The sequence below is a fragment of the Lycorma delicatula genome, chromosome 3 (assembly GCF_047948215.1).
Source record: "Lycorma delicatula isolate Av1 chromosome 3, ASM4794821v1, whole genome shotgun sequence".
NCBI classification, from domain to species: domain Eukaryota; kingdom Metazoa; phylum Arthropoda; class Insecta; order Hemiptera; family Fulgoridae; genus Lycorma; species Lycorma delicatula.
The window spans coordinates 120,362,574-120,378,991 of record NC_134457.1 but is presented as its reverse complement, the minus strand read 5'-3'; the positions used below and the strand labels follow the sequence as shown (position 1 = coordinate 120,378,991).

Here is a 16,418-nt window from a genome sequence, read left to right as displayed (position 1 = left end):
TTTTAACCCAAATATTTTCTCAAATAATTTATATAGCTTGTCACCTATGAGATCCAGACTTGTATTTAATTTTTTGGATATTTTGTTTTAATTAGAATCGCAAAACAGGAACTTACACTGGCCATATCACTGTTGCACATGTCGTATCTTAATATTGCGAATCAACATTTGCAATTACTTTTGTACTGTACATTAAATTAATTTAATCTCTAAAATTTCAAAAAGAAACTGTGTTTACTGATGAATTAAAAAATGACTATCTGTTTTGGAAAATATTTGTGATCATACTGACAAAGTGAAACGTGAGCTATGCTTTTAAAATTTTCAGAAGCTCATGGTGGGCGTTTGGACATTAAAAATCACTTGAAATGAGCAAAACATAAAACAAACCTAGTAGTTGCGGGAGAAACTTCCTCAACTATATTATCATATTTTAAAGATACTGATTTACATGACAGAGTTTTTAATAACACCTAATGAAGCAACTTTTTGTGTTTCATGTTGCTATTCACAATCACAGTTTTAAGTCAGCCAATTGTTCAACTAGCTTGAGTTTGAATTTCTTTGGAAAAAAAGGACTAATCATAACAAAATGTGAAGCATAACAAAAACTCATAATTCAGCAAAAAAAAATTACTGGATTTTGCGGAGATAATTACTATAATAATTTTGGGAGTGTTAAGTGTAGAGAAGAAAACAATATTTACAAGATATTGAAGAAGGAACTAGGAACATGGCTTTGGTTGCAGTGTTCACATGGTACACAAGTGCCTTCAAATTGCAGTCGATGTTTTACCTAGTGAAATAGAAGCTTTAGTGGTCAAAATTTATAAATATTTCCACATTTATATGATCGAGTCACTCAAAGACTTCTGAGAATTTGTAGATGTAGAGCACAAAAAGGTTCTTCAACATGGCAACACCAATTTCTATTGCTACTTCCAGCTGTTGACAGAATATGGTGATAAAACAGTTTTTTGACAATGATTGTATGAAATATATTTGTGTTTGTGAAAGGGCACCTCAAATTGTTTAATAAAGTTATCTTGATTTTGGAAAGTACAAATGCAAGTGGAACTGCTATTATCAGTAAATTAGGAAAATTAAAAGCAAACCTTAAGGAAAGGTGAGATAATAAATTTATGTCTCAAGAAGCAAAAATACATTTTAAAATATTAGAAAATAATAAAAATATTAATAGCAATACAACTCTACAAGAGTTTTACAGCATCTTATGACAGATGTCTTTATTACATTTAGCTACAGAAAACAGTTTTGGTGAAGCAGAATCTTTTACTTGGATAAACGGTAATGAATTAAACATGGTCTGAAATTGATGCTTCAAGTGAAAAAATTAATGAAACTGTTGCAAATAATACAATAAACATCAATCAACTGTTTGATAAAATAGTGATTGCAAAAACCTTTTGGTCAACTAACTATGAAATTTGGAAAAACACAATTTGTGAAGAAAAATGTATACAACTTTTCATTCATTTCAAAGAAAAGAACATCGAATTGCCTAATCTTGTTTAAATTATGGAATAATTTTCAATTCAGCATGCCAGGTACATCTACACCAGTCAAAAGAATATTCTCAATAATGAATATCATATGGTTTGAAGAAAGAGGTAGAATGTCTGAAACAATTGTAAAGGTTATAATGCTGCAAAATTAACAGTGAATTAAATTGCAGAGAATTTTTTGATGCCAATAAAAACAACAAAGAATTTTTAAAGAAGGTTCACACTAGTAATACATATTAATAAGTTCTTAATAATAAGATATGTTCAGTCGAGTTATTAAAAAATGCTTTTAAGTCATTGTTGTTTTTTATTATTAGCAACTTTATTTACCCTTTTTAATCATAAGTACTTATTACAGTAGGCTTTATTTTTTGTTGTGTGTATTTTCTCAAAATTGTTCCAGTTTGAGAAAAAACATTATGGTAATCCCAGGACTAGATATATATTTGCTATGAGTGCATCTGATATGAAAGCTATTAAGCATTGTAACCATAAGAATAAAATAATTGTAGGTAAATACAGTTTTTCTTTTTAGAATTTTTCGTTTTAATAAAATCAGATACCATAGGGTCAGGCAGGTCCTCTACCATATCCTAGCATATGAAGTGATGAAGGGAAAGATTTTGAAAAATGGGAAACTGCAGAAAACAACCCAGAGGGGATATTGGTGTGGGTTCCCTTAACAGGGAACTTATTAGATGGCTTACCACCTCCAGTATTTAAACTTGCCCGTAAAGGCAAAACCTTGGGAAAAATAACTTACTTTTAGAGGGGTCCCACTAATTGTGGTTTCACTAGTTACAACTACCAACTTCTTGTTCATCTTGTTAGCTCTGAAATGGTGGCTGTGAGCGAAGCAACTTGATCAGATAACATCTAAGAACAAGCTTTTTCAGCTCACTGCAGATCCACACCATTGGTTACTCACATTTGCAGGGGCTTGCCGTGATGTAGCAGTGGCAAAAGAAGACATCTGATTTAACCAGGTTCTGGGAGTTCAGCACCTTTTTACATTCTCTTTATGCGGCTGGAAAACATAGCTTCTGCTCGATATAAAGTTTGAAAAGCGCCTTTTATTCTTTAAAAGTTGTGCAATCTCGTGAGGGAGCTGATTGTGATCCACTGTAGTTAATACATTTTTCTTCGCCCTGGCAGTTAGTGTCATGATCTTTACCACACTGAGCACATATTGCAGTTTTTGAGCAAGATATTGTTGTGTGGTCATATCCTTGACATTGGAAAATTTGCCATGGATTGGGAATGAATGGTTGTACTCAAACTTGACAGGTGTCAAGTTTTTCTCCCGTGTCACAGGAAAATTGAAAATTAATATAAGGAAAGAATCCACTCTGATGTTTTGTTATTTGCTTCACCTTCACAAGGTCCGATAAAAAACTTAACTTAAGGTCCATTATTAACTTAATCACCCACATTGTTGAGATGTAAGAGATCAACCACGTGAACCCATTATTACTTTATTGATCACGAAGGGCGAGACCTTGCTAATTGTTTTGGGAGACCTTTCCTGATTGTTTTGGAGAACTACAAATCTGATATTTTTATATTGTGGATGGGATGCATCTCCATTTAAAGTATTATCTTCAATAGAGTTCTTATCCTTATCAGACAATGCTGAGAGAGGTATTTTCACAAGACATTGTTTGGTGTTTTTTTCAGATGGACCACCAACCATCATAGGTGTTATTTCAGGACTGGTAATTAATTTTGGTTCCATGAGTACAGAGGAAAATAGGACCACTCGTGCAAAACCTATGCATATAGAGGTTAGAGCTAAATACAACTGGGTTCACCCAGGTGCTAGAGGACACTGTTTGACTCGGTATACAGAGCCAACCATTCACCCATCGGCACAATAGTTAGATTATGGTTCCAGTTTGTAACATGTCGCAATGGCCGTGATATGAGAGCAATAAGAAGGGGATATGAGGGGGCAAGAAAGAAAAGGAAAGAGAGGTAAAGGTAAATGGACAGTTGTCCATTAGTTGCCTTTTATGACCTGCCGTAGACATTACAGGCTAGATTCTTCCCATCACTCATCTGAGTGGACCACCGAACCCACAGGGGGTTATCACCTCATGAGAAGGCATGGCACACCAAGAGTAAATTAAATATAACTTGCCGGAATAAATTTTTATTTTGTTTAGCTTTTAATGCTTATTCCAGTTATTAACCAATATAAAAAATAAATGTCAACTTAATGTAACTACCCTTCCAAAGAAAAACTGACTCCAGATTTAAGTTTGGTAAACTACAGGAGTTTTATTAAATGTTCTAGCCATTAGCATGCTATCCCTACTTCTTGCTCTTTGTAGATTATTAATTCCTAAAATATTTCGTTTTGGAATTATTAAATTTAATAATCTTATCCAGGACCTTAAAATTTACAAATTTAGAAACCCCCACAAACTTACAATACTGCTTTCCAATAAATTATCATCAAATAGAATTCAGAAAATTAAAACAAGACTGATTCAAGAGATTCAAAATTACTTGCTTGGTAAGTAAAAACTAGTAAACTATGCTAAGCTAGCATAAATTATTACTTTCTAACAAAATGAAATCTAAATGCCTTGGTCAGCATCCTTTTTTTGGCAAATAAGTCAATGGGATGACACAAATAACAGAATAACACAAACTTGTACTAGTGAACAAACAAACAACAAAAAGTAGAATTACAAAGAGTAAGTAATAAGGGGAAAAGAGCTGCAGTTTTTTAACCTAACTAGTCAGGTTAAATAAAAGAAACATTTTTAGATTTTTTAATATAAGATCCCTATTTTGTTTTTAAAGCCAATATTAAAAAAATGAATTTCTTGCTTTGAAAATGCACTAAGTCCTACTTAAGTATGTATCAATTAATACACAGATATGATATGTATATATGGATATGAATAAAAGAAAAATAGAAAGCACTCAACCAACACCACATGCACAGTTATAGCCATCTACATAATTAAATAATATTTAGCTATATACATATCACAAAGGGAAAGAGGTATCAAAAATCCTAAGTCAAGATTTAAGAAAGCAAAATAAAAATGACATGAAATTAGCATGTTATTATTTTTATACGTTATTGCAGAAAAAATAAAGATTTAACAATACCTTTTATGTGATTTTGGTATTATTTTTTACAACAAAAATAATACTTTCATGAAAACTATTTGTGTTGAGAATCATACTTTGCTCATTCTAATGTATACAGATGAACTGCACTACGTGTAAAATGAGACTGTTTTTAGCATTCATAAAATTGAGAACATAATTTTTACATCCTATGCCCCTACTGTAATGAATAGCCTCCACTGAACAGCTGCTGAATAACCATTACAAACATTGCATAGTCACACCATAAATTTAATTAATCTAAAAAAATTGCTGTGATGACATCCAATCTCTAACAGAAGGTGAATATTAATTATAAGAAGAAATTGGAATCATTAATCAGGATATAACCTAGCACATTTTTCTGGTGATCATACAAGTATTTCACTAACACCAAATACTTTGCTTCTTCAATACCGTTTATAATTTTAGCAAAATCTAAAAGTTTTAATTATAATCAGGTGTAATATTTCATACAATCAATTTTAAAAAAAAGAAAGTATTAGGCTTCTATAAAATAATGACATTAATAAATTAACATTTAAAAACAGTATTATTGGTACTGTTGGTACTATTGGTTTAGGAAACAGATTAAATAGTGAATAGACTCAAAAAGATTTATTCATTATGGTTGTAGAAGTGAGCCTAGCTAGCTGCTGCTATTGTTACATCCCAGAATTAAGTGATAAATATGCTCATATGTACAATTATTGTAAAAATTTTAACTCTTCTTCTACAGAGGATTTCTCATTAATCATCCAATAAAACTATCATCAAAATGAAATTTGGCTTCATATTAAATCAACTAATAAATGGATTTATGATACTCTAAATATTAAATTATAATTATTTAACTATGAAATACCACTATGATATAATATTCTTAAGAATAATTAGGAAGAGAGATTATTTGTTGCAAAAAATAAGGAATATATTGCTTATAATAATTAAGTTAAACATTATTTACATTCTTCAAAACTGTTTTTTTTTATAATTTTTTAAAACACCCACATCATGTTTATCCAGTTCCTAGACAAAAAATGAAAAATGTATGTAACGCATCTATAGTGAACGTGACTGTAGAAACAAAACTAAATTCATCTAATTTTTAATGAGCTGAGTGTAATATTTTATCTGTACTGAGAATAATATTATTTTCATCAAACCATACTTCAGTTATATTATTTACTGTAAACGGTTTTTATTCCTTTTCAGTAACGATTCATATTATTATTATTATTATTATTATTATTATTATTATTGTTATTATTATTATTATTCAGAAATCAACCTAATAAACTCAAGCTGAAAAATATTAACTAAAAATAAAATGTACTGACACTAACATATATCTTTTTTAAAGACCATAATTCCATAAAAAGAAGTTAATGTTACATGTATTCATCAAGTAATATTTAATACTTTATACACTTTACTCATAAAAAAATAACAATTATACTTGAGCACTTAAAAGAAGATTCAAGCACCCTATTTCTGAAGTACAAATAATAAATTTTAATCTATAATAAACATCATGTAAACATTTCTTTTTATAAATATAATCCAGTATTTGAAACGTTTTAATATTTTTTCCTTAAAAGTTAACCGATTAAAGGAAAGTTTACTCAATAAAATTTGAGGGAAAATACAGAAAGAATAGCTAAGTAAATATATTTTCCTCTTATTTTACTGATCAGGATTAAAAAAAATTATAAAGATAACAAAACAAGTTGCACACCAGAACCTAGGATCACAATAAATTACTGGTAAAACACAATACATGGGTGGACAAACATGTGAAATCATATTTTTGGGTTTCTAATCTTAAAAAAGATTAACACTTTTTCATTGAAAAATTTCTACTCGAGAAAGGTATGATTTTTTCTACCAGTGTATGATTTTGGTGGATCTTTTTTAGATCTACTGTGACAAATAAATACACACACAACATTTATAATGAATTTACAGCTATAATTGTAATCAACAAACTTAACAGAACTACATTATTAATTCACATTTATTTCATAACATTTACATTCTGCAGTAAGCAAACAGTTAAAATATCAGTTATTAGTACGGCAAAATAGAAGCTACATTAAAATAAATCATAAAAAATACTATAAGATAAATTAAAAGCAAAACCAAATGTTATGCATTAAAAGACTAATTTTTCTATATATTTCTATATATTTTAATATATTTCTGAAAGTATATTAATTAGCAATTATCCTTCAAGATTTTTTTAAGTTTTACAACAGGGAGAAATATTCTTAAGCCAAAAAAACTGACAAACACAATTAAAAAAAACCCATTACAAAATTTGAAAAAATTAAATATAAGTAACAAAAAAATCAGGCGGTGCAAAAGCAGAAAATAAAAACATGATTATTAAATCACCTATAAAATCACATCAACTACTTTAACAGGCATATACACCTCATACGGGGGAAAAAACTATAAATATTGGATCTAACATATTCACATATATAATAATAAAAACTATAATAATCAGACGGTTTCTTCATAAATATTGAAAAATTCCAATTGGATCAATTCATAATTTTTTTTACAGCAGAAGTCTAAATATTATTACTTCAGGCTTTAGCAGTTAAATATTGAAGCTATACAACATAAGGATTGCAGCCATAATAGACATAAAAAACTGTTTATTTTAATTCAGATTGGTAAATTATACATTATATAGGTCATGTCAGAAATGGACAGGTGTGCTAAATCACAAAAAAAAAAAGAAAAAAGAAATAGCCCACTTTTAGCATGGAAAAGGATCAAACCATTATCACAACAATAAACAATAAACAATAAAAAAAATAATAATGAAAAGACCAAGCAATTAAGTATATATCAATACATAGAAATGTCCTGATATATTTCAGTAAATATGGAAGGCATTTACTGAAATTTGGTACACATTAAAAGAAGTATATCTTGAAAGTATAAAGGGGTTTTCTTTAATAATATTAACTCATCAACAGAATGTCAAGATTTTATAAAAGGATATCCCTTTAAAAAAAAAATGATTGAAAGATCTATAATGGGTTAAAAATTTATTAAAATGGCAACATACGAGAGTGAATGAAATATAATCAGAATTTTTGTTGTTGTTGTTGATGCACAGCTAATGGAGAGGAGTGCGGCTTCTCAGTGTTGTACTTAGGGATGCATGGATGGGATCCCACTCTTAGAAAGTCAGCCCACTACTTTTTTCTAGTCAGTATCACAATGTCAGAGCAGAAAAGATATAATCGCGCATTGCGCAACATATTAAATTTCTCACAGCAGAGGGTATGAAGCCATACAAAATTTTGAGTAATCTTCAGGCACAGTACAAGGACAACATACTTAAAAAGACTCTAGTGTATGATTAGCATAAGCAGTTTTCAGAAGGATGAGAACTTGTTGAAAATGGTCACAATGTTGCCCAAGGACAAGTGCAGCTGCTGAAAATGTTCTCATGGTTTGTCTCCTTATCGAGGATGACCATTGATTAACAATTGCAGAGATTTGCTTCTAAGATTGGAATAAGCTATGGCACTGCTCAGGCAATCATTACTGACAATCTTGGATTTAAAAAAGTGGCAGCATGATGGGTCCCTTACCTTCTCACCAAAGGTCAGAAGCTCTATCGGCTAGACATGTGCCAGTGGTTGTTGGTAGTGTTGGTGTTCACTACCAAGCTGAAGGAGAAATTTTTTTTTGCATCGAATCATGACTTGCAATGAAACTTGGGTGCATCACTACTCCCCAGAATCAAAATGGCAAGTATGGAGGGGCAAAAAAGGCCAGAAACCGCACCCATTAAAGCCAAAACTCAACTCAGCTGGAAAGGTTCTGGCCACAATATTTTTTTTATTTCAAAGGAGTTTTGCATGTTAATTTTTTTCTATGAACATTGTACGGTGAATTCTGCGTAGTACTGCCAACTTTTAGAAGAAGCAAAACATCATCAAAAAAGATGTCATTCTGCTTCACAACAATGCTCAGCCCCTTACCACGGCTCAAACTCAAGAAAAAATTGCATCCTTATTCTGGACTACACTGGCGCACCCCTCCATACAGTCCAAACTAATTGTCCTGCGATTATCATTTGTTTGGGCCACTAAAAGAAACACTTGGAGGGCAGAAATTTAAAGACAATGCTGCTGTGGAGCATTTATGTGCAATTGGTTGAAGTCACGCCCACCTTCATTTTATGATAGTGAGATCAAAAGCTACCTATTCACTGGGAAAAATGTGCTTCCAAAAGAGGAAATTATATAGAAAAATAATATTGTATGTATTTTTATTATCCTTCAATAAATTATAAAGCAAAAATTCCAATTTATATTCATTCACCCTTGTAAATATAAGGCTCTTTCCTATCAGTTTAAGCCTGTGTAATGTAAAAAATTAAAAATATTGCCTGTTATAAATGATGAAAATCTTATAAAATTGGAAAAACTTAATCCTTATCATGATAATTTAAAATTTATGTTTGAAATAGACAAATGCAGAGACAGAGAACATAGAGACAAAAAAAGAAAAAAAAGAAAATAGAGCACATAGAGATACATTACACACAGGACAACAGGGAAAAATTAGATACAGAAATAAATATTATAAAAAGTATTGCAATAAAAAATGGATATAACACCTCAATTGATAATATTTATAGAAAACAAAAATTAAAATCTAGTAACGTTACAACATTAAAACCTATAAATAATACACACAACATTGACAATATCTATTTAAAATCCTTTAACATTAATAATATTATTGAAAATATAATGATGAAAAATATATTTTCATATAAGCAAAACAATCACATCATTTACAACAAGATTTACAGAACATTTTAGATATTATAAAAACAATGTTGCCGACCATCTAATATTGAATAAACATTCCATTACTAACATAAAAACTAACTTGAAAATAATTGAAATCACAAAAGAAAATAAGATAAAAAATTGGATATTTTAGAAAAATACCAGATATACAAATACAAATGGAAATTCAGCTTGATCAATCAAAGCTGCCATAAATAGAAGTACTTTTGTCAATGTCAGGTACAATTTATATTATATTAATGCAGTGCTGTATTTAGTGGGTAGCCATAAACATGTATAAGTTAATTACAAATAATTTTAAATAAATTTATTTCAATTTTATTATTATAATTTTTTTTAAGAAATATTAACACAGCAATGCATCTCATAAACTAAAATATAGTTTTGTCTTTTGCACACCAATCAACTTCTCAGAATTAAAATGTTCTTTCTTTTTTTAAAAGAATTTTTGTTTTAATAGGTGAACAACCAAAACAGTTATTATCACTAAAATATAAGCAAGTATACTGATGCATTACTCATCTGTTACATCGATAAAAAAAGCGTATTTAAATTATTTATTTTCAGAATCATCAAATCAAAGACTGTTCTAATCAACTTATTTTATAATGTTAGTTTTGCAGTGCATCTTAAGATAGTTACAATAAAAATTTTATAAATTATAAAACAAAATAACAGTAGCATGTTGAAGCATCAATCAAAGTTTTAGATTAATTTTGTACAAAACACTAATTCTTTCTACTGGGACAGGTATACTATTCTTTTTTTTCCTTTTTCTATGGGCCTTTCTTGATGTGGCTGATTTTTCAAGTAATATTTAAAAAGCAGAAGCTTTTAATTAAACTTAATACTTTTAGTTAACACTTTATTTACAAAGTGACAGGATAATACAAATTTTTATATATTTCAGAGGTACTAGTAATATCAACTGCCAAACATATGAGAACAGTGAAGAACTCAACAAAGTACAATATTAAATAGATTTAAAATTATTTTTAATTGAAGCAAAATTTTAACAGAACACTTTTTTATTACACCTGATAATTTCTTATACTTCTTGAGAAAATTTTATTTGAAAAATGCCCTCGCAAAATTAAAAAGAAAATGACTATTTGAAAATTGTAAAGGGGAACAAATGAATGAAATGATCAATAAAACTGAAAAAAAAAAAATTGGTAAAGACATTCTCTTAATTCAGTATTAAAAATATACATATGAAATTAACTACTAAACAAATATTATATATCAAAAAATAAACAAAAGGAAATACATATGTAGTTTTCAACTTCAAAATGGACCGTTTATTTGTCAGGAATGCTTTTTTCTAAAATCCCATTTTTATTCTCAGTAGTTTACTTATTAGTGTTAAGTTATGTTTCATACAAATTAATGGTAAGATTGTAGTTAGTGGGAAATTAGATGTTATTTGTACTCCTGATTTCTGTAAGTCGCTGAAGATTATACTTTCCAGTGTATGTTCACATCCAGTTAATAAAGAACACATTTGTTTGGGAAATTATACATATCTAAATTCTCATCATCATTATGATCTTTGAATGATGCATTTTTTAATAACTTATTATCATTGATACTGACATTTTTTCTGAATAATTTTGAAAAGGAAGAAACAATGAAAAAACTGAAAAGTAGTATAAGTTCAGTTTTGGATAAGAAATGTGTAAGATAAGATAATTTTTTTCAACAAGAAAAATATTTAATTACAAGAACTGATAACGAATTTATTAAAAATAAATTATGTACTAAACATTATTTGGATTTAGATTTTACTATTGAGAGAAGCATCTCAAAATTCTACAGATATAAAAGATTTTTCAACTATGACATTATGTGATAACAGTTAAACTAGATGATTCAATAATTTGGCAACATGGCATTTTTGATATAACATTTTCATAGATGAGGCATTGATTTTCCAGCTTAGTGAATATGTCCATGGTCAGAACTACTGGATCTGGAATACTGAATATCTTTATAATTTTGTCAAATCACTTAAAGTCTCAAAAAATAGGCACATAATAACTAATTTCAGAGATGAATAATCTGATCCAGATTTTTAACACTGGTTTTTTAAGTTGAAGCCTAAACAAAAGAAATTGTCCAAAAGTTCAATGCCGCAAAAGGATGAGCATGCAATCTTGCTCTCTTATATCTCACTATAGATTCAAACAGTATTGTGATGACTTGTCATACTCATGATGTTGGTTGTAATAGAAATACTGCAGCACAGTAAAAAGACTACAGAATCCTGAGATCTCACTAATTGAAACCTCTTTAAGAAGACGCTCTGTGGCAATATAAAATGAACATTATCTACTGATGAGAATTACCACAAACGGTGGCTTGAAATGTATTAAAATGTGTTAATTGACTGCACTGAAATAATTAACATCATTTAAACTACCTAAACAAAGTCTTATACAAAATAAATGGTTCTATTTGTAAAAAAATGTTGTTCAAACTAATTAAGCGTCCACTTTCAACATGAATACCCAATATATAAACATATTATTACTCTGTAGGTTAATACAGTCATACAAAGAGATATTTAACATAAAATGTTTAACTATTTGTTAAAAGGTAAAAAGATTTATTAACTCTTAATGCTACCATGGTTTTTATGAAAGTGTACCCATTTATAATGGACATTCATACATACAATCATCTATAATCATGGCAATACACAGACACATTCATGTCAAATTACAATCATATTAAATATATATCTGTTATTACATTGAAACTAGTACAATCAATAAGGTAATACATTTTAAAAATCTGTTTACTATAAAAATACAGGTAAATTTGAAAAACAGAGTTAATTTCACGTAAGCATAAAAATACTGCTGTATATTTAAAAAAATAGAAGAAATAAACAGAAGATAGAAGAAATGATAACACATAACACCTTCTACAAAATAAAAAAATACAATTAGAAATTACTTGATAATTAAGGATACCTGAACAATTGAAGCCAAAAATTCAATGTTCTGGAAAGAACATTCAACATACATGTGTATACATTTTTTAAAATACATTTTCAGATTATTATTTAAGAAAAATTAAACAAAGTTAACACTGACCATCATCTGTGTGAGTTGGTGCTATATCAGGTGACAGTGTTGAATCAAGATGAGGTTTCTTCTCAGGCGAGTGATGTAACAGAATTGGAGATGATCTTTTTAATGTTCCCGGTTCAGTTTTAATTTCTACAGTTGAGTCTCCTTCTAAATGACTGGTGTACATCATACATGAGCCTTTAGTAATAATTTCATCTTCCTGTTTAATTGTATCACCTGTAACTATTCTATCCTGACTGTGACCATTTAATATTCTAGCATGTAATGTAGCAGCTAACCTACAAAAATAAAATATTTCATTATCAGTTTTCTTTTTGTTTTTTACAGTGCAATATAAATTATGATTTATTATTGTACATTTAATAAAGTTACTGAATCTAATTTTACATTTGACTAATTCTTTTTAGAAGAGTAATCATTAACAACATTGTTACTGACATTAATACTATTTGTTATTCCTCAAAGTAAAAACAACCAAGAGACCTGGTTCAGATCATAGAACTTCTATGATCTACCCTGATATCTCAAACCTTGGGTCAGTGATAAAGGTAAAGAAAATGGATAATAAAGGTAAACACATGTAACTTTCTCATCCACCCATCCCTTCAGCTTATCTTTAATCCGTTCTTCAATACTATTAGTTTTGTAGATGCAGGTCTAACTCTGCTAGGCACTCTGTGGTAAGGATGCAGTACCTGAAGAGCCAATGAAATTCCCTGGTACACAGTATAGGCAAACTGTGGACTGACTTGGCAAATCTTGTTTCCTATCTAGTAACTGAAGAGTGAACCCAGGCTCCTAATCCCAAAAAAGAAAAAAAATTGTCTAATTTTCTTAATAAAATTCTTTGCTTACATTGCTGGCAGCTAGCTACTAGTTGTTTTTAGCTGTTCTACTTTCTCTTCATTTTCAACAAATAGTCAAAACAAAGAATTAGAAAACATAGTTAACATATATAATACACAATTTAATAATTCATGATAGCACTTGAATATGATATTAAATTACAAATTTGGCAGTTGTACAAATGATCGTAGTTTAAACTATTCAAAATGGTTTAAACAAATAAATTAAAGGAAAAAAATAGTTGCCTTAAATTTAAAATTAAAATGGAATAAAGAAATACACAATAATTGAAAGATAAAAATAAATATACAAACCCTTCAACTGGTTCTGGAGTATTATTAGTACTACTGTTGTGGTGAATGCCGTTACTGCTGATATTGTGGTTACTACTACTATTATTACTACTGTTACTAGTATTATTATTATTATTATTATATGATGGAGGTTTCACATCATTAAAATAAGATTCATGGTAAGGCTTAATATCTGCTCTTGGCAAAGCAACTGGAGTGTACCTCTTTTCTCCAGTGGTAGAGCTCACCTACAAAAATCAAACAAAAGTAAAATCTTAAAATACGTTTATAACAAAGATTATTTTTCTATGATAGTTGTAATATAAAAGTACAATTAAAAAAATTATTTAATATTTTTTATATCATTAAATCAAAGTATTACTATTTGCTATAATGCACAGTTAACAATAGCCACTGACACTTCGTTTATATGAAACATGTTATACTCTAACTCATAATTGTACTGATAAATACACAATGTGGAGTAGTGTTATCTCTCAATTTACACATACACACACACACACACACACACACACACACACACACACACACACACACGAGAGAGAGAGAGAGAGAGAGAGAGATATTTATTTATTATACTATCATTATCTACTACTGTCATTGGTCACACAGGATATGTCCTGAAAGTAAGGAAACAAGTCGTGGTGTTGCATGCACATATGCTTAACCAGGAAACTGGTACTGGGGCAACCTTCAGCTTCACAACATGATGAGGTCAGTCGGCTTTAAACAGTCCAAGTGAATCGACAGGCTTGAGAGTATAACCTGGTTTCATCACTACATTACAGCAACAATGTATTTAGAGAGGAAATCCCTACATATTTTACATGATCAAGTCAGCATATGCAGCAATGATGCAATGTGCAGATTGTGAGTAATCAAATGGCACGAAGCCTTTACAGTCAGCTAAGATATCCATGACAAACAACGATCCGGATGCCCGTCGTAGATGGTTACAGATGCTAATGTTGATTGTGTGTATGCTTTATTGAACACGAATTGGTGTTGTAAGTGTCTGTATGATTGCAGAAAAGTTAGGGATTCTGAAAATGCAAGTTCATAAAATTGTCGCTGAACATTCGTAAATGCAACACATGGGTTCTGCATCACGAAAACGCTCCGTTGCACACACTGCTCGCTGTCAGGGAGTTTTTGACCAGACAAGGCATAACCACGCTTCCCCAGCCACCATACAGCCCCAAACTTTCTCCTTGTGACTTCCTCCTTCTGTTTCCAAGAATGAAACGCATGTTAAAAGGGCATCAATATGACACTGTGGAAAACATCCAATGGGGTGTGACAAAGGTGCTAAACGAGATTCCAGAAAAGGACTTCCAAGACGCCTACAAACAGTGGGAAACTTACTGTTTCGATGCCCAAGATTCTCATTTTGAAGAATACTAAATATATTGAAAGATTTTGTCAGACAAAATGTTTTCTACACTCAGTCTCCTTACTTTCAGGACAGATCCTGTATATGCATAGGTAATATGTTTAAAATTAAAATAAAGATCACTATCGTCCACCACCATCTTCAATTCCCTTTTTCTCCTTCAGCTAATTAAAAGTATTTTTCCCCATCAATAATCAGACTGCATAACCAGTTTACTTGATTTCATTATAAATTAAAATGTAATTTTTTTATTTAACTCAAGAATATTAAAAGATTGGTGTAATACAGAATCAGCTGTTTAATGGAGCGAAAATATTTCTAATGTTTTGTTGTCAAACACAAATTTGTCACAAAGTACCATTAATATAATTTAAACCAGAACATCCATTCTTCTTTCCTTCTAGGAGTTTTTCTCACAGGCCGAAAATCCTGACTATGGCATAATCAAGAAAAATTCAAATTCAATAAATAGCAAAAAAACAAATAAATATCTTTTCTGCAAGATTTTTTTTTTGTTCAAGTTTTACATTTATAAATAAACTAGATGCATTTATCACAGACACATTTACACTTTTTACATACAAAAGCTAATTTTTCTTAAAATTCATTATATGATCCATATAATGAATTTTAAAAAAATTTGTTTTAATTATGTATTAAAACAAATTATAATACAAAATTAAACAACCACTGATTACCTACTCACACGAAAAACATACAACTCACCGTTACAGGAGTCAAATTGGCTCGAACAGTACGTGTATTTGCAGATCCTTGAGGACTTACACGTTCTGTTCTCAAAGGTATATTTGTGTTCATAACAGAGCTCGATGTTGTTGCAGTTACAGAGGTGCTCATATCCACAGCTGCATTTATTATACTCTGTAAGAAAACACACAGCAATTAAACATCATGTAAAGACAAAAAGATATTATTTACTAAAAAGATGATACAACAAAACTAATAATGAAAAATACAACTTAGTAAAATGATATTTACATATAGCCAAGCAATAATAGCAAGGCACTTGCTAAGGGGAGTGGATGTACAGCTGTAAGTAGAGGAAAAAGTGCCTTGCTAGAATGGCTACTACTTAACTATACAAATTTAAAAAAACTAACTCTACCATTTTAAAAATGTGAAAAAACATTTGGTTGTTCCAAAAGACGTTCGTAGCTGATCCTATAAAATGCATTTCTTATTTACAGAACAGCTAAAAATTAATTGAAAGAAAGAAACTCTTGGCAAGGAACTAGATCTGAAGT

At 29.8% G+C, this 16,418-nt stretch overlaps 1 protein-coding gene across 4 annotated transcripts in view; it reads right to left on the bottom strand.

Annotated features, from left to right (window-relative positions):
• Positions 1–16,418, bottom strand: part of LOC142321948 (histone-lysine N-methyltransferase, H3 lysine-79 specific-like) — a 190,223-nt gene that overhangs the window by 22,234 nt on the left and 151,571 nt on the right. For all 4 annotated transcript variants that reach the window (XM_075360491.1, XM_075360492.1, XM_075360494.1 and 1 more), the window contains exons 17-19: positions 15,880–16,035; positions 13,761–13,987; positions 12,604–12,878 (exon numbers count right to left, since the gene is read on the bottom strand). In XM_075360491.1, coding sequence (XP_075216606.1) covers positions 12,604–12,878; positions 13,761–13,987; positions 15,880–16,035 — 658 coding nt within the window. The remainder of the gene's footprint in view (positions 1–12,603; positions 12,879–13,760; positions 13,988–15,879; positions 16,036–16,418) is intronic.